We start from the raw sequence: 23,864 nt of genomic DNA, 5'->3' as shown, positions 1-23,864 counted from the left end.
AGGTAGTTGTATTCCTTGTTAACCAAAATAATTGTATGAACCTGGAAGCCTTAAAGGAGTGGTGGATTTTGTTCAGGGTCTGAGGGCTTTATAGGTGGCCTAACAACGTTGAATCTAAAAGACTCCTTCCTGCAGGACGACTTTCGAATGACCATCTTTGTGTCCAAATTGCTGGGTGATTTCACAATACAATATATTTCTTAAAAACCAAACACTTCCTTGAAAAAACCATATTGTCTTGGCAAGCTACACAGTTTAAAAAAAAGAGAGAGAAATCCATTTCTTGAGGCCACGAGGAAGGTATTTTCTAGAGCCAGCAAGACAGTCATTGAGAGCTATTGTTTTGCAGTGTCACTTAATATCGAGACCAGACTTTTGTCATTTGGGTGGCTGTGCTTTTAAAAGCCCAGTGTAAAATGGCACACACACTGCATTTTTTTTTCCCAGGCTGCAGGAGGGGGGAGCGGGGGATAGTGCAGACTGTAGGGACACTGCCCTCCTAACCAATCAGAACACGCCTGTTTGCCATTGCAAAGTTGTTAACCCCAGAGTCTTCTGGCTGCTGGCTGCCTCCTCTGCTTTTAATCTTCTGTGGATATTGCTCCGATTTTTCCCAAACGCCCACAGATCCTGGGGGAAACCACCTCATGGAGCCACTGGTCGTGGAAGAAAGTATTACTTTTTATTTACCAAATATTTCTAAGATGTTTGAAGATCCATATGCTGCATGGAGGCTGCTGTTTCTAAGGGCACAAGTATCCAGCTTATATTGTTACAATTATTTTGCAAGGACTGGCTTCTTTTCTTCCTACACTTATGGTAAGTTTGTAATTTTAAACATCTCTATTGTTGAATCTTTGAAACGAGCCACCGGATTAAAAAGATTTTCATTGTGTTTTTAATGGACGAAACAAATCTTGGTGATTTTTTTTTTCTTTAGCTTTGGTCTGCATATTCCACCTTAATCCAATCTGGTTAATTTTGACAATAAAAAAATAGTTCTTTCTATTGTTAAAACAAAATATTTTTAAAACGTACGTTGTACTTTAATTACTGTGAACTGTAGAAGAACTCAAATATTTCAAGATGGACTTGTTTTGTGCCAGAAATGCTGGCAATGCCAAATATGTGCATATCCTCCTTTATAAAAATCTTGTATTACCTAATTTGTCCACGACTAAATTATCAGCATGTATTACGGTTGTAGTTTAAACAATTTCCGAAACGATTCCGGTTGCTCTTCATGGATTACTTCGATACAAAGTACAGAAAAGCTGCCCTTGGTATAATGAAGGTGGAGATTGACATAACAGGGTTTATATTAAGTTATGGCTGTTACTAAATAGTGGGTCTTTTATTTGCAGGGCAGATCTTTTGTAAGAGCTACTCCTTGGAGGCATTATTTCTCACAAGCTCCTCATTAGGCGTCTTTCACAGATATCTTGTTTGTTTCCGAAAAGGTACATTTGGGAGACATTTTGTAATTTTTGGCATTTTTCTAGGGTTTTTTTTTTTTTTTTTTGCACACGGTGGGAGATCTTTTTTTGTTTTGCATTGATCTGTGTTGGTGGCGCTGTAGTGCTCCTCAACAATTTATGTCAGTTTTCACTAAAAGAAAAAGGGAGAAAAAAAGAAAGAGGTGGGGCAAGATGGGATCTATTATCTTTTCTTTTTCTTTTATCAGAGAAAGTTCAATTTGGTCAGAGGAAATTATTCATTTGCTTTATCTAAGCTATGTTTTCTGTGAACCCAGGACGAGAGCAGACATGTCGTCACAAGCCGTCCAGGAGATATCAAGGCTAGGCGTACAGTTTGCAGCTGTGTTTTAGAAGGGGCTCGATGGGATGTGTCAGTAGATCAGATTTCCCCAGCAATAACCGTTTCAGCTCCCACTTGCCCCTTCCCAATGGGATTTTGTATTTCCTTATATCCCAAAATCATGCTGCATAAAATATTCATCAAGGCTTACACACACCTTCCCAACTTACCAAAACGCTTGTCTTTTTCCTTTTTTAAATAATTGAACAGTTGTGAAAGTTCAATTTCACAATTTATATTTCTTAAGTAACTGTTCTAAGTTTTCTCCATAGAATTATCTAATAGTTTGGTAGATCTTAACGTTTATATCATTATTCATTTTCCTGTTTTGTTTTTTAGTGAGAGTATTATTAAGTTAAAAAAAAAAAGGTGTTGCCTTAATGCATTTGTCCCTTAAAGTAGTAAATGTTTAGGGCTGGGATGATCTTTTAGATTTTTATGTACAACTATCCCTGATTTAAGGGTACTTGGACACATGTAACTAAGGGCCAAAATAGGGTCTTCTCAACGCCTGTCCTTATTGGAAATTTCTCCTGGTTAGAGAATATGAAATCAGGCCGAAGCCTATTCTGAACAGAAATGTGTAAGGATATAAGATCGATTTTACTGATCTCTGCAAACATTTCTATTGTTTACAGAAGCACTAAGCAGATTCCCCCTTCTAAAAGAGAAAATGAAGAACTGGTAATGATGACTTAAAAGTACATTACTTTGCCAAATGAAAGAATTTTAAAATGATTGAAATAGACTGCTCAATGCACTTTGAGGTGTGATTAAATACATTCTTTCTAGAGAGACTGAAACATCCAACTCCAAAAATAATGTTGGCATGATTGTTCAGTGATTTGATTCCCTGGAAACTATACAAGTGCTCTTTCTCACTTATGTCATTTCATCAGTTAAAACATTTGAAGAGTATTTGTGAAGAATGTTTTAAAATATTGTTTTTGGTTTTTCTAAGAAAATCATGTCCCTACTATGTTACATAGAGGACTTTTCCCTTTTAGTTTATTTTTTTTTGTACTTTAGTATGTTAATTTTTAAAATATGCTATGTCTTTTATTTGAAAAGCTTTTAAATGACTACATTAAGTCATTTTATAGACTACTTATGAATGAAATGCTGCATATATATGTATTTAAACCTCTGACATTTTGCTGGGGGAGTTTAGCATTCTGAAAGAAGTTTATCTACAGAATAGATTATGTTTTCTTTCAAATATATTTGCTAAAGATCTTTGGTTACTCAACTGGTAATATTTTCAGTCTTTTTCATCGTGAAAAATATATGTGCTTGTCTAACCTCCCACCCTTTTAAAACAAACTGATGCTGTGAACTCCATATGTAGCTATGCAATGTTCTTTGTTCTCCTACATCATTGACTGTTAGTTACATCACTGATTATGAAGTATCCAATACAGTTGCAGATTCATTTGGATTCAATTCAACAAGCACTTATTAATTGCCTGCTGTATGCAGAATGCTGGGCTAAGGGCTCAGAGAAATGTTTAGAGGAGATAGCTCTCTTGTATAGATTTGCATTTTTAAGTGTGACTTTGTAAATGACATCTTTACATTGTATGAGGGAGGTTTAAAACACCATACCTACATATGTGTACATGTATGCCTACATCTCTGCTTTCAACTAGTCTCAATTTATAAAACCCAATTATGTCATCATACTTCACTTTATCTTTTGAGTCACTCAAATTTTTAAAAATAATTTTAAAATAATTTTTAAAAATTTAATTGTTCTTTAAGAAGTATGTAGTTTTAAAATGTTTTGGTTTTGACTAGCCCTGTTGTAGTAAATTATTCATTCAGTATGATGACATGGATAGATGATTAAATTTAGACTTGGAAGGCATAGGGATTCTAACTCTGCCACTTATTAGCAATATGATCCTGACCTAGTCATTCCTCCCCTTGGGGCTGGTTTCTTCTTTGGTAAAAAAAAAAGAGAGTTCAAATGTAAGGATCCTTCCAACCCCAACATTTTATAAGTCTATGAAGGGAAGCATTTATAGACACATTTTTAATATTGTCTCATATTACATGCTGTAGGAGGTAAATAAGGGTTACCTAGGATAACTGAAATAGACAAAAATGCAAAAATAATATTTTTATCAATTAAATACCCCTCCCCCAATAGTCTTTAATGAGAACTATTAACAGAAATATACTGGATTGACTTTCACCTCCTTTGATTTCCCTCAGCCCTTTTAACTGAAGGACAAATGAATATAAAGGCATGGCAGCAAAAACACTGGATTTAAAGTCATAGGACCCTGTGTTTGAATCCTTGCTCTGCTACTTATTGCCAATGTGACCTTGGGCAAGTCATACAACCTCTCTGGGCCATAGTTTCTTCATCTGTAAAATAAAGGGATTGGATTAAATGATTCATCTCCAAAGTCCCAGCTTTAAATCTATGATTCAAAGAGAAAGAAATAACATCCTACTACATGGATAATCCATGATCCAACAATTAACTTCTAACAGCTGTGAGTTGACTGCCCTTAAATGAGTTGAACTTTGGTTTAAGAGTTGGTTAGATGAATAAATGCCAGCCCAGGAGTCAGGAGTACCCAAGTTCAATTCCAGCCTCAGACACTTAACACCCACACAAAAAAACTAGTAGTGTAATCTTGGGCAAGTTAACTCCAATTTCCCTCCAAAAAAAAGCAAAAAAAAAAAGTTAGTTAGAAAGGAGTTGGTAAATCCCAGGAACAATTTTTCATAGGAGAGATACTTTGATATTTGAAAATAATGTTAAATCAAGTAGTAGGGGGAGAAGGTGAAGTACTTAGCATGGTGGAACACTAGTGAATTTCCCAGGCTACAAAAAGTCTATCCAAGAAAAGTTAACAAAGAGCTAAAAGAAACATTGTCAGAGAAACTAAAATTACTTAAGATAAATATGTAAAATAAGCTCTAGAACCAATCTAGAAGGCAGTGAAATAAACTAATATAAAGGGGAAAAAATAAGCTTGAAAATTTCCAGAAACAACAGTCCCCCAAAAATCATAGGAATATTCCATCAGATTCTCATCATGTGATTGAAAAATCTGGTCTGATAGGAAGAGAAAAGAAATGATGAACATTTCTAATAATAAAAATTTCTTGGGTATATCATTACCATTTGAGAGATTTCTTACTTTCTCCATGAGAGAATACAAATGAATTATTGTAGTGGGGATTTTTTTTTCTCAAATAGGCTGAATTTTGAAAAGGGAGTAATAGAATAGAGGGGGGAGATGGTGTTTGTGTTACCTGATTTAAAAACAAAAACAACCAGGAACAAAAAAGGGGTGGTATATTAAAAATGCTTATTTATTTACAGTTAAAAAGAACTTTTTATTTAATTTTATGTTTTTCTAAGTGGCCACATTTTAAAGGCATTTTAAATTGTTAAATTCTCAGTTTCAGTGAGGTAGGTCAATTAGACTTTCAGGTGAGAAATTATAGGTTCATTATTTTTCTTGAGAAATGAAATTGAGTAGAACCCAAAGTCCAATCTTCTGGCAGTCATGGGCATGTCTTTGGAAGATCCATGTAATAGGCATTTTGTTTTTGAGAGCTTGATACAGTACTACACCAACCAATTTGCTCACATTTTCAGGGAGAAAATGTAGAAATAAATATAATCTGTAAAGATAAGAAACAGAAGAAAAAATATCTAAAAAAAATTTTTCTTAATGGCTCCATTCCTAATGTGCTGCCATTAGACATTGTTATTGAGGTATCTTTAAAATGAAAATAAATTAAATATTTATGAAGATTACATAATAGGGCATTTTCTATAGCGGCTGGTTAGATGGATGCATTGACCAGGAAAGTAAGATTAGGACTATATGGATAAATTGGTTGGCATTGAAATATTCAATAAGGTTCTATTTGCTATGGTATCCATATGGTTTTATACTAGGAAGAAGGTATTCCCTGTTTGTTTCATAAGAAAACTTAGAAGTCTATTCCTCTTATCCTGAAGACCATATAATGGCTGCCCAAAGAGATGTTGTGGTAGAGCTGGGATTCAGACATCCTTGGAATTCAGTCTTACTGTTTTTGTCTCTATACCAAGATGCCTCAAAAAGAAGAAGCAGGCAAGAGCTTCACTGGCATTAAAACTGGTGATCTCATGTATTAGATAGGCATGTTAGCCAGCTAAAATAAAGAATGTTTATTAAGGTGGCCTCAGGAATCATTCGATGGAAATATTTGTTTTTTTTTCTTATACACAGAGCCATAACTAAGGCAACGTGATTGGCTTAGCCGTAACTACCCATGCTGGCCCCCAGGGCTAACACTAAAAAACTGTGTCTGGGCAAACAAGAGGAAAGGCACACTCTGATCGGCTGAGTGGGGTGGAGAGACTTCAGGCCTTGGGCTACAAGGAACAAGGGATGAAGGATAGTGGGAACATCTAGAAACATCATAAAGCTGCTACTGCTAGAAGGATTTAGGCCAGGCCAAGCCACGGAAGAGCATTACCTGGGAGCGCTGCCTGGGAGGAACTGGACCATCCAGTAACTTTTTTTTTGATTAATTATTCTTGTTTAGTAAGTGCTAAGCTCATTTTTTACCTAAGTGGGTTCCAGCAAAGTTTTGGGACCCTTTGTCACCCTGTTCTAGGACTAAGGTTCCCCCCTGAGTATTGAAACTGAAAGTATGCTAATGATACACGTACTTTATTGGCCTTTCACAAGACATAATTAGCCAGGATAGTTAAAAATAAGAAGCTACAGATGACTTGCTTTCTCCGCCCTCCATCTGTAGTCTCCCATCCCATTGATCTTCTCCTTGGCTTGGACCGGTCCCCACTGCCAGAAATGGTCTTCCCAGCAGTAGCCTTTATGATGACCCAGGCTTCCCCAGAGGTGCCTTATGTCTTGAAGATTGAGGTTTCTCCCCAGATCCCCCATTCCTGCCGTGAAATTTCTCTGAAAATGGCAGGTTGCTCCATCTGTAGTTTCACTTGCTTGCCCTGGGTACCAGAGTTACTCCTTACTCCTCTGCCTAATACTTTCACGATGAATCAACACCCCTTCTCCTGCCTCTATGCCTTCGTACCAGCTGTCCCCCATGCTGGAGTGCCCTTCCTTCTCACTTCTGCCTCTAGGCTTCCTTGACTTCCTTTGAGATCCACCTTCTCCTAGAGACCTTTCCCAGTTTTTCCTTCTGCCACCTATTTCCTTCTAGGCTTACTTCCCTTCTACTTTAGATCTATCTTCTAGGTACATAGTTATTTACATGTTGTATCTCCCATTATAGGCAGCTAGGTGGCACAGTGGATTAAGTCCTGGGCCTGGAATCAGAAAGACTCATCTTTCTATGTTCAAATCTGGTCTCAGACAATAGCTATGTGACCCTGGGTAAGTCACTTAACTCCATTTACCTCAGTTTCCTCATCTGTAAAGTGAACTAGAGAAGGAAATGGCAGACCATTCCAATCTCTTTGCCAAGAAAACCCCACAAGGCGTCCTGAAGAATCCGACATGACTGAAATTACCGAACAACAAAAATCCCTCGTTAAATGTGAGCTCCTTGAGGGCAGGGACATCCTTTTTACGTTTAGTTTAAGCAATACTACATGTTTGTTAATTCAGTGATTAATGGATGAGCAAATATTTTAAGGATTTTCTAGTTCAAATTTCTGTGATACATTACCCACTCCAAGGAAAGTGTTAAGAGGGGTGTTTGACTGGGGCAGTACATTTGTCAATGTAAGTCAGATTTCCTAAGACAGACTCAGGTATGGCAGAAACTTCCTGCAAAGATCTAAAAAAATTCACTTCATAGTGATGTTCAGGGTGAATGTAAACTAGAGAAATATGAAGAAGAGACAGTGTGGCTTGGTAGGTAGCGAGCTAGGCTCAGAGTCAAGAAGACTTGGATTCATCTGCAACTTGTGACCTTCTGACTTGATCTTGAGCAAGTCAAGTATCTTTGTGCCCCCAGACACCTCTATGAGACTCTAAAGTGCAGAATAGTTGCTGATCTTTACTGGTAGGGAAAGGTTCCTTACTCTACAAATTCACTTTATTGTTGAAATCACAGGTTTGGACCCCCCCAAAAAAATTCTGATACCATGAAATAAGGTAGAATTTATTCATTTTAACAGTGAATTTCTGAAGTGTTTTATTATCAAAAGTAATGCTTTAAAATAAAATTTGAACAAATTAATGTTTTACTCTGATTGCTTTGGACAAGCCATCTTGAGCCATGACACATTTGTAATGAATAATTTCCAAATTAGGCTACTAGCATACCTCATTTTATGTAATAAGCATATTCAGTAATGTATACAGATGTAATTACATTTACATGCATTAGGAGAGCCCTCTAAAGAAATATTTTATATAATTATTTTACAAATTATGTTTTGATAAATCTTAATGTTCATATGTTGGGCTTACTTAAATCAAAGTGTGCCTTTACCATAACTGAACTCTTCGCAAATTTTTCCTGAAACTCATTAAGATACTGAAAAATTTGCAGAAAAAAACAGTGGTAGAAGAAAGAGTACCAACATAGGAGCTAGGAAATCTGGATTCTAATTTCAGTTCTGCTTCTAACAAGCTGTATTAACTTGGCAAAGTTATCTAATTTCTCTGAGCATCAGTTTTCCCATTTGTAAAATAAGGAGGTCAGACCAGGTAGTCTCTAAAATCTTTATGAGATTATAAATTCTGTTTTTCTGTGATTACTTTTAGAACTTGATTTTCCTATGTAAAGAAATTAGAAATGCAGTTTGACTTTAGTGAATTGAATGAGGTAAATGTCACAAAACTGACCCAGGAACAAGAGTCCCTCTGATGTTAGTTGAATTATCCCATTTCAGTGAAGATTTGACCAAAGTGTAGATGTCATTATTGGCTAGAAATTTTACTTTTCACAGGGGGCAGCAGTTGGAAAACTACTAAAAACCTTTCATGGTGCAATATAACAGTAAGGCCAGGGAGGCAATTAAGCCAAAATGAGACAGATATTACTTGGCCCTTTAAAAAAATGATACCTTTTGTTTTTATATCATCTTCATTTCCAAATATATCTCTGCCACTTTCCCTATGCAGAGAGCCATTCCTTGTTACAAGATTAAATAACAGAAGGGGGAAAAAAATAACCATTCAGGAAAACGAACCAATGCACCAACGAAGTCAAACAATGTGCAATGTTTTATGCTGTAGTCTTCCACTTCTGCAGTGAAGGGAGGAGAGCACATTTTTGCAGCTCTTATCTGGGGCCTAGTTGGGGCATGAGAATTACACAGACACTCAGGTGGTAATTTCCATCCTCCTTCGTCTTTGACTGTGCACCGTCTTGTGTGTGGAAAGTTTTCAGTTGCTGGTATTTGAAGGAGAGAAATCAACTGAACTGTTTCCACAGTAGCTGTAGAAAGCTATTGCAATATAAGAAAATGCCAGTGACAATGAGATGAACATTGTATTTACCAACAGTCCCTGAACTGACCAGTTTAGAAAGGTAAATGAGGAGGGAGGTTCAATAACGAGGAAAGGTCAATGAAAAATGCACCATTATGAGGATATTGCCCGATATTTGAATTATAGTTCAGAACATTGAAGATTTTAATGAGTTTAGCTCAGTTTTACTCTCCTAGTTATATTTCCTAGCATAACACCATGAAGAATGATGTCCCAAATCAGTCACCAGCCAGGGCTTTATTCAACCCATTATTCTAACAATAACATCAAGGAACATTTTATTCTCCGTTATGTTGTCTTCAGATACTTAGGATATATCCTACACATAGGCTTAACTTTGATTAATAGCCCCTCCCTTATCACCTTATCAGCTTTACTATATTTATAACGGCAGCATCATGCAATTTGGGAGTCCGAGGACATAAACTGGAATTGCGCCCTTCTACAATCTGTATGCCCATGGGCATGTCATTTACAGTATGTCCTTAGCTTCTTCATATGTAAAATGAGAGGGTTGCACTCAGATGAGACTGAGGTCCCATCAAGCACTTTTTATCCTCTAGGTGGCATTGTAGATAGAGCTCTGGGTCTGGAGGCATGAAGACTTATCTTCCTGAGTTCAAATGTAGCCTCTGACACTTCCTAGCTATGTGACCTTGGGCAAGTCACTTAACCCCATCTGTCGCAGTTCCTCATCTGTAAAATGAGCTGGAGAAGGAAATGGCAAATCTCTCCAGTATCTTTACCAAGAAAACCCCAAATGGGGTCACAAAGAGTCAGACACAACTAAATAACAACAACAACAAACATTTTCAGTTTGTGCTTTCCTTTAAGGACAATGAATGAATTCTAGGCATTTACCAGCCACTATAGCAGAGGAATATTTAATTTTATTTGTCCTAAAACTATTTTCTCTGAATTTCAGGGGTTTTCCTTTCTTAGTAATTTTTGTGTTCTGAGATTTCATGAACAGATATTTGGGTTTATGCTCATAGACTTGATAAGTTGCTGAAATGCTTCCATTTTTGAGAAATTGTTGCTTCCTTTTATTTGCTGTTTTGTTTTAGTGAGTTTAGCTCAGTTTCACTCTCCTAGTACTTGGGATTTATTTGCCAACATTTAAAAACTTATAAATTTAAACTGATGGCATTTGATTTTACTTCTTTGTGCCCTTCAACAGTGTGCTCACATAAATTTTGCAAGTTATTCAGTAACAGTGTAAAACTGGTATAACCTTGCTTTGCTAAACAAATAGCAAGTTATATCTGGAGACTCTCTCTGCTTATGGCACAAGCAGGCCTTAGAATTTTTATCCTCTAAATCTTTATGCCTCATATCACCCCTTAGTAATAAATACATAATAAGCTTTGGGTGTTGTGGAGGAAAGAACACTATTGGGGAGGACGTGATGCTAATGATAGATGTCTGATCGCATCTCACGTCTCCTCCACATTCCCCCTTGGAATTAATTCCACATCTACCTTGATAGGAACACAGGTGTTCTAAAACTGTATTAGAGAAACACTGTAACTTTCCGAGGAGGAAAAAAGTATGCTTACAAAGATCTAATAATCCTGCTATTTTCCTCTAGTACTTGGGAAACAATTCCAGGGACTTGTGAAAATCTTGTGAAGATTTTCAAGAAACACCTCATCTTCAGAACCAGCCATATATATAACCAGGAAGACCCAGCCCCTTCTCTGACATTTATTAGCCATGTAACCTTGGCCAAATAACTTTCAGTGCTTTAGGTCAGCAATGTCAAGCTCAGATAGTGAGCTTGACATAGTGGATATGGATAGTGGAATCTTTATTTGCCACATATTAATTTAGAAAACCACAGGTTAACACTATCTAACTTCTAATATATTTTTATGTTTATTTTGTTACTAATTTCCAATAACATTTTAATCTGATTGGGGCTTCAGCCATTAGGGGCTCACTAGTTTGACAGTTCTGCCTTAGACAAACTCTCTAAAACTGGGACTTTCAGAGAAGGTGATGCTTTGCATTGGGGGAGGGAGTTTCCTCAGTCAAGAAGTTCCACATAGCAATGAGATCACAGGCACAGGAACCTATTTCCTATCTCTAACCCACTTTTAACTCTAGGGCAAATTGGAAGAAAAATTTGTCAGGTGAGTAGCCTCTTGTTCTATGCTCTCAGCCTTCAGTTTCCAGAAGCCAGTTTTGTTCCAAACACTTGGGAATATGGAAGAGATCATATGATGCTCCTAGAGGTCCAGCCCATAACTCAGTCATCTCTCAATGCCTAATACTGTGAAGCACCCTAGTGAGGTTACTATGGTGGTAAAGCCAGCCTATTCTATTCTAGGGCATGCCTGGGGTTTGATTTGGGCTTGTAAGACTGGGACCATGTAATGAACACGCTAAAATCTAAAACCTGTTGAGTCACTGTTAACTCAGACCAGGACAAGATTAGATTACCTGGACACATGTGTTCTAGTCTCAATTCCACCACTAAGTAACTGTGATTTTGGGCAGGTCGTAACCTTCACGTCTTTGGCCTTCATTTCTTCATCTGTAAAGTGAGAGGATTAGACAGAATAATCTCCAACATTCCTTCCCCCCCTTAACATTCTGCTAGTTTACTCCACAGGTTTAACAGGCAGCTGTTCACATGTTTCCTAAGGAAATCCAAACCTATAGCAGGGTCAGGGCAGGGCATACTTATTCCCTTTATTTGGAAAGGAAACAACTCTATAAGCAAGGCTCAGAAGTAAAGGTTAGTTTTATAGTTATAGTTAGCTGACCAAAAGTACAACCTCACTGTTGCTAACCCTATTCCCAGGAATAATTCTGTGCTTTTCTCACAGAAAAGACTAGTCACTAACCATACAACCTTCATTCTGCACCCAGCCTGATGATGAGCTGCTCACACTGGTGCTTAGATGACAGATATACAGACTATCATGTCTGTACTCTGAGTCTGTCCACCTTACTAAAGCATCTTTCAGAGCTTGTACTCTGCCAACAGAACCTTTGAAAATCATAGGTCACCTCTACACAATGAGGCACATTCTTGTGTAGGTGGTAATTAACTAAAATGAAAATGCCTGATGTTCTTTCTCAAGTATATGAAAAAAGATATGATAAAATTCTATCATTTGTTGGACACTAGGGAAAATATAAATAGGACCCCAAATTTAGAGCTTGAAGACTGCCTAGACTAAAGATCATCTTGTTTAATTCTCTTGTTTTCTAGATGGGCAACCTGAGACCCAGATAAGGTAACTGATCTAAGGTAGTAAATAGAAGGAACTTAAATCCATGTATTCTTAACCTTGAGTCTAGAAGTTTGTCCCACTATACCAAGGATTTGTAACCTTTTTAGTGTGTATTATGGCCCCTTTTGGCAGTCTGGTGAAACCTATGAACCCCTTCTCAGAATAATGTGGTAGTGATAGTGATGGTGGTGGTGGTAGTGTTTTTGAGACTTTGCTTCCCTATTTTTTCCAGACTAGAAGTACAGCATCTTTCTCATGGGACCAATCTCTTTATTGGTTAGCAAGGAAGCTTTGACCTACTGTTTTTCCAACTTGGGTCAGTTGACCTATCCACCCCTTAGTCAGCCTGGAGCCCCTCCAATCCTGGGGTATGGTGGGGTGTCAGCATATTGGAATTATACTTAGTACAGACACCCCAGGAACTTTAGCCCTACTGTAGCTCAAGCAATCCACAAACTTCAGGTTCCCCAAACAGCAAGGTTTACAGGAATGGGCCATCACACCCAGCCAGAATAATGTTTATAAATGTGTGAAATAAAATATATAGGATTACAAAGGAAACAAATTTTATGCAAATATTGTTATCAAAAGTGTTTTTAAACAAGTTTTAAAAACACAACTAAAACCCCCTGTGCTGCACCATCTTGTGAAGACACTATTAGATGAAGCTGCTGTGCCATTTTTTCATATTTATCATTATCATTTTCACTGAATGTTAGACCTGGAAGGCATCTCAGAGATCATCTCATTTTCTAGATGAGAATACAGGAGCTTGGAAAAGGTAAGCAACTTGCTCAGAGTCTTACAGCAACAGTGACAGATCCAAGGCTAAGACAATTTCTGGTTTTGTGGGTTTTTTGTTGTTTTTTTTTTTTTTTTGCTTTTCAGAGTGGGGAGGGGAGGGCAGTTGGGGTTAAGTGACTTGCCCAACATCACACGGCTAGTTTTTGTGTTAAGTGTCTGAGGCCGGATTTGAACTCAGGTAGGACCAATTTCTGAATTATAGAATCACAATATTTTTGAATTGGAAGGGGCATTAGCACCATCTAGTCTAACCCATACTGGAAAAGAACTCCTGCCACAACAAATAAGTGTTATAAGTAAATAAATAGTGTCCATCCAGCCTTTGCTGGTAGACCTCCAGTGACAGGAAACCTGCCACCTCCCAAGGTATCTCTTTCTGCTTTTGGTTAGCACTAATTATTAGAAAACAATTACTTACATCAAGGTTAAACTGCCTCTTTGCAATTAAAATTTACTGTAACCACAACAATATTTATAAGTTGATAGGATTAATATGAATGACTCCCATATTGCTTAATATAAATGTAAGGGGCATAGGATAGGCCTAGCCAATGAGAGCCCAGTCCCTAGAACATTTATATTGTGCTCTAATGATTGGACTGTCATCAACCAGTCCCATTCCATACCCCATATAAATAAGGGAGTAAAGGATTAATTTGTTTAAAAAACAATTTGAGCTAAGACTATGGAAACACAAGATGACTTATTTTTAATATTTAACTTTATCTCTTTCAATTAATAAAAATCTCTTTTCTCTCCCTCCTACTTTCCCCCATGGTAAGAGGTGGGGGTAAGGGAACTCTTGTAGCAAGTATGCATAGTAAAACAAAACAAATTCCTACATTGACCATGTTAAAAAATGTATGTCTTCCTGTATCATGAGTCCTTCAATTTTTTTGTCAGGAGATGGGTAGCATGCTTTATTTTCATTCTCCTGGAATCAGTTGCTCATTATATTGATCAGAATTCTGAAGTCTTTCAAAGTACAATATGATTTTTAAAACCTTTAGCAGTAATGTCCTCATTCTTTTCAAATACAAAGTGAAATTCTTTACTTTCAAAAATAAAAAGTCAGGGTTTTTTTTTTCAATGAATAAGAGAAAAGAATGTTTAAATCTCAGGTGGAAATTAAATATATGCTCTTAAAGAAACTGTGCTATTAAAGTAAAAATCTATATCGTGGAGCAGTCCAAGGATAGAAAGTTACCCTTGCTTGATAGCTAGTAGAAATTAGTCTTCAGGGAGCACCTTATTTTCTCAAATAATTTTCTTCTTTTCCCTAGCCATTTTTTATTCTAAAATCTATTAGGATTATAGCAATTAGGCCCTGGTCTGTCATCACCCTGAGATTAGTGTAAAATATTTCTATACCTAAAGGTGTTGATGTGTATGCACTAACATTTTTGATAGGGAGATAATACAAAGTTATTTTCAATGTGATTTAGAGGTAGCATGTCCATTTAGGATTACTTTTCTTTCCAAGTTTTAAGTTTAGGTTGGCACATCCTTAACTCAAGAGGAGAAAAGATTACAGAAGTATCAAATTCTGAGTCTGTTACTCAGCTGGGTTTTTTTTTTGGAAGTGCTTTGCTCCTTGTCCAGCCTATTCACTGACCAGTGACCATAGTTCACTGTCAGCTGGCTGCTGCTTGATTTTTAATCCTTTACTGCCCTTGTGAGTGTACTGCCTGTAAACTATGAAAATGATTTGTGCTCTTAAAACCCTCAAGGCATCTCTGTTGGTCATACTTCAAAGCAAATGGGGAAGGAAGAGGAAGGGAGAATTTGTGGAAAGAAAACATTTTTTTCCTGGTTTCTTTAAAAAATGTGGTTGTGGTAAATATGTGAAGGGAAGATATGAAAGTAAACTGTGGTAACTTGTTCCTGAGAAGTATGGATAAAGAAACAAAGTGCTTCCAACCAGAAACTGGCAGTAGTCTGAGACTAGAGTAGCTATCCTGTCCTTTTTTGCCTTGAGCAAAAAAAAAAAAGATTCTTGCCTCATTTTTTTAATCCAACTCTTAAATGATATCTTTTTGGTATTTTCTGTGTACTTTGAGATCAGAAGGTTTGTAAATGGGATGATTTTAGATTATTTCAAAATAGAGATTAACTAAATTATCACCTTTACTAAAATAAAATTTCATCCCAACCAGTTGGATAGACAAAGGATTAAAGGAAAATCTGGGAATAAAGCATAGATTAAGAGCTAGAAGGGAGGGTAGAGGTCATCTATTCCAATCTCTTCATTTTTCAGATGAAGAAACTGAGGCCCAAAGAGGTTAAGTGACTTATAAGGACACACAAAAGTAACAGTCAAGATTTTTAACCTTGGTTCTCTTTCTGCAAAGTAAGTTCTTTGTCCATTGTGCCATACCTTAAATGTGAAGTACTGAAGAAATCATCCCATCCCTCTAGAAACTAAATTAGAACAATAATGCACAGTGAATGCAAAGGATGACTATGTAGCAGCGTGTCTTAGAGATTCTCCATGTAATGTTCTCTTCCTTCCAGAGCAAAAGTTAGGTTTTTTTTTAAACCAGCAAATAAGAAGTAAAGATAGGACTTCAAAAATGTTCAATTTTGGATAGAAATTAAGCATGTACTGGAAAAGAAACTGTTCTTGAAACAAAAACTATAGAAGCCAGATCTTCACCACTAATTATATGATCTTAGGCAAATCTCAATTTTTTCAGTGCTTCAGATTCCCAATTATCAGGTCATAAAAATATGTCTTTCTTGTCAACTTGATATGAAGATAAAATGAAATAATCTCTGTGTAACATGATTAGAGGTAAAATACTCTCTATAAATTATAGTTTGCAATCAGTTTGATTCTCCCTGTACCTTGTTAGAAGAAAAGACATGTTTTTTCAATGGAAGCACACACACTTGACAAAAATAGTGTCATTTTATGCAGGTAGGCACTGGACCATCCCAAAAGAAATTTGACCCTGTGTGTTATAGGGCATGGTCCTGGAGTAAAATTTTTTTATATGGCCACTTTGTAGCTTCACCGAAGGGAAAATACGTAATTGTATTTTTGTATCTAAACATGTGCATATTTAGATATTGGTTGATTAAATGGAAACCTAAGTAAATACAGACAATAACTATTGCCTTTTAATGTAAGCTAATTTTAGTAACTAGTTTGTAGATGGCTTTTCTTTTGATACTTTAATGCTTTCATCTCATTAAAAATTTCAAAATCCTTACCAAAAAAAAAATGGGGAGGCTAGGTGGCGCAGTGAATAGAGCACCAGCCCTGGAGTCAGGAGGAACTGAGTTCAAATCCTGCCTCAGACACTTAACACTTACTAGACATGTGACCTTGGGCGAGTCACTTAACCCCAATTGCCCTGCCTTCCCCCACTCCAAAAAGAAAAAATAAAAAGAATGTCAAAGTCTTTTTAAGTCAGGTTTCCAACTTTATATACAAGGAAAGGAAGCTCAGAAAAGTCAAATCATTAATTCAAGTTAATTGAGCAGGGACTAAAATTGGGACTCTAAGTTCCATGCCCCAAATTTGTCATGCTTTCTTAGAGCGAATTTAATCCAGTTCTGATCAGGTCTCGTGTTCATTTAGTTATACTCTGATCCAGACAGTATCAGTAAAAATATGTACATGTGATTTTGATACTACAAAATGGTGATACTTCCATAATTTTATGCTCCATTATCTTGATGATTAAATTAGTTTGGGTCCTTCCCATGAGTGATGCAGATTGCAACCTTTAAGATAATTTTTTGTTGCACTTGTAGGCATAGGGTGTCTAAATTTTAAGAAAGCAGTTGAGAAAATTTAAAGTTAACTGAGTAAAATGAAAGAAACTTAATGATTTGCTTTCCTATATCACATAGCCTTGTACTTTGAGCAGGATATCTTGGCATAGATGCTACCTGTAGAGCTCTCGAAGTGTTTTCTCTTTTTTTTTTGGGGGGGGTAGGGCATGGTAGAGGAGGGAGAATTAATGACAAGAATCCTTCCTTTTCTTCCCTCTCCACTCCATTATACAGTGTCTTTTTTTCTGTGGGTAGAAGGATAAGTCTGCTTGCAAAGGAGACCCCTTTTGGAAAGTTTTGCTTATAGCCCCAGAATTTAAACTGATGTACGTGATCAGTGGAGAGAGCACCAGGCCTGGAGTCAGGAAGATTCATCTTCTTGAGTTCATTCTGGCCTCAGATACTTCCTAGCTGGGTGACCCTGGGGAAGTCACTTAAATCCATTTGCCTCAGTTGCCTCATCTATAAAATGAGCTGGAAAAGGAAATGACAAGCCACTCCAGCATCTCTGCCAAGAAAACCTCACAAGGGGTCACAAAGAGTCAGATATTCCTGAACAACGAGAACACTTGTCGTTTTCTTGACAGTGGGAGCATATAAATGCTTGAGGCATCACATATCTTTCAGTAATGATAATAATAATATGACAGGACAGTCTTGTTGACCTGATCCCCAATTAGCCAGAGCTACAGTTTATTCAGACCATTTTGCAGTGCAAGCTTTCTGTAGTTCCTCTTTTAGTAGGAAAGAATAAATTCCCTGCAGTGGTAGGGTCCCAATCCATTTCTCTAGGCCAGCAAAATTTTTGCCTGTCTGGGTATTGCTCAGGCCAGAGCAATCTGAATGTATAAATTTGTACCATTTTTACTTTATGCTAGGTAAGGATACTATACAAATACCCATCTGATAATTTTTTGCTTGAGTTGGGTTCCAGGAAGAACTTTGTTTCTGTAGATCAAAGTGCATGATTTTTGTCATCCGAAAAAGAAAGAAAGGAATAAAAAGAGAAAGAAAAGAAACAGGGTGTTTCAGAAAATTAGAGCCAAATTGATTGTTTAATTCTGGTGCCTGAAAGCATCTATTCCTGTTTCCTTTAGAAGAGCTTTGTTCTCTTTTACCTTTAATTATCTTATCTCAGATAGATAATACTTTACTTTTGTAGAACTCTTTTTCTTTTAAAAAGTTCTTTGACATATATTATCTCAGAAATCAGATCTAGGCAGAAAATCTAGCATATACTTGAGTTGCCTAAATTAAGCTAATATTAGGGAGGAAAAAGGGCATGAGGTCCAAGTTTTACCATTATTATTATTTATGGAAGAATAAACATTTGTTCTATATCTTAAACCAGAAAAAAATATTACATTTAGGTAAAAATCTTTCTTTAGAATGCAACATTCTGGGAGAAGGGGGGACAGGGCAGGGACTCCTAGAAAGTTATACAACTTTATTTGTTGCAAAGCACCTAGCACAAATGCTTTATATATAATAGGTGCTCAACAAACATTTGTGTGTGAAGACATAATTTTTAAATGACCATAGAGTGCCTTATCTAAAGCCCTTCTTTGATGCCTCATCATAAAACAGGATACCTTGGGTTAAAGACTATGCCGCTGGAGAGTAAGCCTTAATAGATCCTCTCAAGCTGAAAAGCCTTTGATTATGGGTCTGATAACAGTTGATTGTCCAAGGACCCACTTGACTAAGTTCAGAGAAGGTCATTCCCAGGTTGGCAGGAAGTTGCTTAACTTTTCAGCTACGGTAACACTTGGAGACTGTCTACCCGGAAGATAGAGGAGGGGCCACTGAAACTGATGAAATCACAAAAGCTTAAAGAACAGAAGAAAATATTTTTAAAATAATTCACAATAATTTGAACACCATATACCAAAATCCATAGTATGAGCTACACTGAATCTGCTATCATTGAATCATAAAATCTTAGAATTATGCTCATTTTGTTCTCATAGGCCCAATGTAATAATAGGAAGACAATTGTTTTTGGTGTCTAATAGCTAATCAATGAAAAATGACAAGATTTGAATTTGGCTCACAGCTCTGTTTCTGCAACTTAAATAAGTTTAATTCTCCCGGTTGCTCAATAATATGCATTCCTTGATCACAATATGGTGAGGCATAGTAGAAAGATGCTGGGTTTATTTCAGAGGATGTGGGTTTGAATACCAGGTCTCCCACTTACTCCAAATGACCTTGAGAAAACCAGTTTACTGAGGCTCCCATGGCCTCAGGTTCCTTATCTATAAAATGAGGGAATTGGACTGTGTGGCCCCAAAAGCCACTTTCAGCTCTAAAGCTATGACATTAGGGAAGAGTCTTATCTCTGTGCTCCCCCAGAATTTGGCCTGAAGTCGAGTGCCTAGGGGAGTACTATGACTGTGTGTATGTGAGCACCACTCATCATGTAGGACCAGCTGGGCAGTGAAGTGTCCTGGCAGACAAAGAAGTGAAGAATTGGCCCAATTTTCTTCTTTATTTTTGACTATGGACACCTGTATATAGCTTCTGTTTTTTATATATTGTGCTAAAAAATTTTTATCCATTAATGATCAGCATATTAGTAAATGGTGCCTATGTTGACATATGTTCTCAATCTAATTAAGAATGTTATCACTGCATCACTGATGGGTGTAGTCTTCACTAGGGACTAATAAATAAAAATTTAAGTTCTTGAACTTGGTAAAATTTTACTTATGTTTATAATCCTAAATATAGTGTTCCATAAATACCCCCTTTTTGTACTAAAGTTCTTATTTTGAAAATGAAATAAACCATTAAGGCTTCTGATGCAATACCCTATTTGACACTCTACCATTGAATGTGAAACTTACTAATATGATGATTAATAATAATTCCTACTTATGTAGATCAAATTCTTTTATGCTGAGCTGCAAGGACCTTTCCATATTTGTTTTCTTATATTGACTATCATTTGGAGTAAGTGTCTTCATACAGTAGTTAGTATTTAAGTTGGACCTTAAAAGATGCTAGGTATTTCGAGAGAGAGATGGTAGAGAGTCTGTTCCAGAAATGAGGAACAGTGTAAATAAAGGCATAAAGATAGGAGTGATCAGAATGAGAATAGAAGACAGACAGGAGGCCAATTTCATTTTTGTATTCTCTAGCACCTAACAGTGCTAGGTTTTTAATAAATGCATTTTGATTGATCAATATGTTAAATTGGCCCATATAGTATTCATAACACATGATTTGTCCATTTCCTCCAAAATACTCTTTTCAGAACATTCTACACCTCTACTGGAAAAACTTTTCCGTGATTACCCTTTACCTAGAATAGAAACTTCCATGATGAATGGCAGTACCATGGTTCAAGGCTGGGATATAGGTTGGAGCTAGATTGTGGAAGGAATGAAATGTACAGTAACTGAAAGTTTTTGTATAAGTGGAATGTTCAGAACAGGACACATTAATATTATTTGGGCAGAGAAGTCTGTGAAGCCATGTAAGAACTGACACAGAATGAAGTAAGCAGAACCAGGAGAACAATTTCTACTATAATCTAAATATTGTGAAAAATGAACTGTTCTGAAAGACTTAAGAACTTTGATCAACTCAATGATCAATCACAATTCCACAGGACCGATGATGAAGAATTTTAAACACCTTATGACAGAGCGGTTAATGGACCAATATGTAGAATAAGATAAACATTTTGAACATGATCAATATGGGAATTTGTACTACTAGACTATGTTTATTTGTTACAAGGATTTTTTTTTCTTTTCATTCCCAGCTGGATGGGGAAAGGTGGAAGGAAAAAAATAAATATTTGATCATTGAGAAATCAATAAAAAATAAATATTATTTGGGCTAAGTTGATAGACAGAAGAGCATTGATTGAATGTGCCAAGCACTGTATTAAGGGATGGAGATACAAAGGGGAAAATGAGATTTTCCTCATTCTATTTTGGAAGACCATAGACATAGACATTTAAATATATATAAAATACATTTAAAGATAAATACAAGGTAATTGGTAAGGGAAGGCATTAGCAGTTGAGCAGATGAATAAAGGCCTCCTATAGCTATTCCAGTCTTCAAAGGACTCAGTCTTTAAGCAGCTTAACATGTCCTTTTTTCCTTTCAATATTTCCCATAGTAAGCTACCAGCAGCTGATAAGAAATCAGTTTTTGTTTTACAAAACTCTTGCTAGGGAGTATTTGGGGGACGATTAGATTGTATTCAACTGCTCGTTCCATTCCCGATAGGTCTAGTTATGCTCTCCTAGGGAGACCGTCATCATGAAAAAAGAAGTGAAATTACTTTCCATGTGACCATAAATGAAAGCTATTCTCGCCAAACTGCCATAGGTTTTCAGAAATTTGCCCTTTCTACTCAAATGGAGTGAGAAAGAAGATTTGAATTTAAAGCATATACCTACGTTCAATAATTCTTTTTTTTTTAAGGCAATTGGGGTTAAGTGATTTGCCCAAGGTCACACAACTAGTTTTTTTGTGTTAAGTGTCTGAGGCTGGATTTGAACTCAGGTCCTCCTGACTCCAGGGCTGGTGCTCTATTCACTGTGCCGCCTAGCCGCCCCTCAATAATTCTTTATATTATAATGTACTGTATTATTCAAGGCTGTACTTAACTAGACTTCGCTGCACAGTACTGTACTAATGATCAATTGACACATTGCTTAAATTGATATTAAGAATAACTAGCAGAGAGAAAGCTTTTTCATAGGTTAAGCTTGCTACATTATAAGGAAAATTATTTGATACTTAAGTTCACAGAATGTCATGACACTGAATCAAAATTATTTCCCTACTTGAGCCATAGTATTATATCAAAATATATGATTACCTTCATTCTGAATCCCTTTCTCCCTCTTATTCCTAACCCAATCTTTACCCTTACCTTCTGATAAGGCTAGCTCAAACCTTCCTCTAGGAAACTATACGAGAATAATAAGATTTAGATATGGGAAGAGACATTAGCAATGAATGTTCATAAATGATTATCAACTGATTTTATTTTTCCTCTACTTAATGATACTTTCATTATACATCTATTCTATACATCTGTATAGAATATACATCTGTATACATCTGTACTATAGTTATGTGTCTTTGTTGATATATTTCTTGGTAAAGATAATTTCCAGGACTTTCCTGTGTGTATATTTTGTTAAAGATTTTAAGTTTCACAAGAAAACATTATCTTTAAATGACTTAGCTGGTATAAATAATGTATCAGATTTGTGGAAGGGATCGATAACACAGCCAGATGACAATTGCTGTCCTAAAAGATCTTAACATGATAGAATAGTCAACTAAATCTTAATTGGATGAAATCCAGTAGGGATGAATGTCTCACACTTCCACACACGCAAAAATCAGTTGTACAAACACAGGATGATCCAGAGTGATATGGGTCAGAAGTGGCTCATTTGAAACGCCCTGGGTGCTTAGGTGAACCACAAGCTGAGTACTTCTCAAGAATGTCAAGGATGCCTCAGCACCCCCAAAAGCCAAAGCAATCTTAGGCTGCATTAATACAAATATGGGAGCCAAAAGGTCCACTACCACACTTTACTATGACTTAAAAAAATAAACTTAGTTTTTAGTGAGGCAATTGGGGTTAAGCAACTTGTCCAGCTTCATTACAGCTAGTAAGTGGCTGAGGCAGGATTTGAACTCAGAAAGACTCCTGAGTTCTTCATGCCCAGCACTCTCTCCAGCCCAGCTGCTCCTTGGGTACTCAAGCCTTTTCCCCTTGGTGGAGTCTGTGTTCTGATGCACTCTTTAACAACCTGCGCTCTTGAGGTAGCTAGGTGGCCCAGTGAATAGAGCCCCAGCCCTTGAGTCAGGAGGACCTGAGTTCAAATCCAGTCTCAGACATTTGACACTTAGTACCTGTGTGACATTGGGTGAATTGCTTAACCCTGATTGCCTCTCCTTCCCCATCCAAACAAAACCAAACCTGGAGTTGTCTCCATGCTATCATGAGAGTCAGGTTTTAGTGAAGCATAGACCCATATTCCAGTGGAGCTGAAATCTCATTGAGCTGGTCCTTGTCCAGGACCACACAGCTAGTAAGTGTCAGGTGTCTGAGTCTAGATTTGAACTCAGGTCCTCCAGACTCCAGGGCCGGTGCTCTATTCACTGCGCCACCTAGCTGCCCCTTAGTATCACTCTTCCTACCTACTCAGGACAAAGTGGACCATTTTTGCCCTGTAAAGAAGCTCTTTACTTTTCCACCTCCATACCTTTACTCATGATGTTCTCCCCCTTTTTTTCTATTAAATTCCATTTGCTGAAAGTCTACTTCAGATACTAAGTCCCTCAATGTGGCAGAGTGGTAAGAACCCCAGATCTCCAGTCAGAGAAGCTGGATTTGAATCTCAGTCCTGATACTTCAGACCCATACATACTTGGTCTCACCTCAATTCCCCTCATTTTCACAGTGAGGGAGATGAGCTAAGTGCCCCCCCCAGGTCCCTATGATAAAGCATTCCTTGGCACCCTCCTGTCAGTAATCCTTTCCCCCTTTTAGCACTGTGCTTTGTAATATACCACTCCTCATAATATTGTTTATTCATCTTGTCTGTTATAGTGTCTGGCACATAGTAAAGGCTTAATAAATGTTTGTTTGGTTGATACTGCTGTCTTATCCCCTCCCAAAAGAATTCCAAATTCCATGAGGTCAGGGGCCATGACCTGTCTCACCCTTGTCTCTGCCCCATCACTTAGCATGGTTCTGTCTCCACAGCAGTCACTGAATAAA

General features: G+C 37.0%; 1 protein-coding gene across 1 annotated transcript in view; it reads left to right on the top strand.

Annotated features, from left to right (window-relative positions):
* Positions 1-498: 498 nt before the first annotated feature.
* The window catches only part of EPC1 (enhancer of polycomb homolog 1), a 102,550-nt gene continuing 79,184 nt past the window's right edge, over positions 499-23,864 (top strand). Inside the window, exon 1 of the mRNA XM_069086462.1 lies at positions 499-819. Coding sequence (XP_068942563.1) covers positions 817-819 — 3 coding nt within the window. The 5' untranslated portion in view covers positions 499-816. The remainder of the gene's footprint in view (positions 820-23,864) is intronic.

Source organism: Petaurus breviceps, unplaced genomic scaffold, assembly GCF_028583685.1.
Source record: "Petaurus breviceps papuanus isolate PSGF00001 unplaced genomic scaffold, PetGlider_PUasm1.0 178, whole genome shotgun sequence".
NCBI classification, from domain to species: domain Eukaryota; kingdom Metazoa; phylum Chordata; class Mammalia; order Diprotodontia; family Petauridae; genus Petaurus; species Petaurus breviceps.
This window is presented reverse-complemented; position numbering and strand designations above follow the sequence as displayed.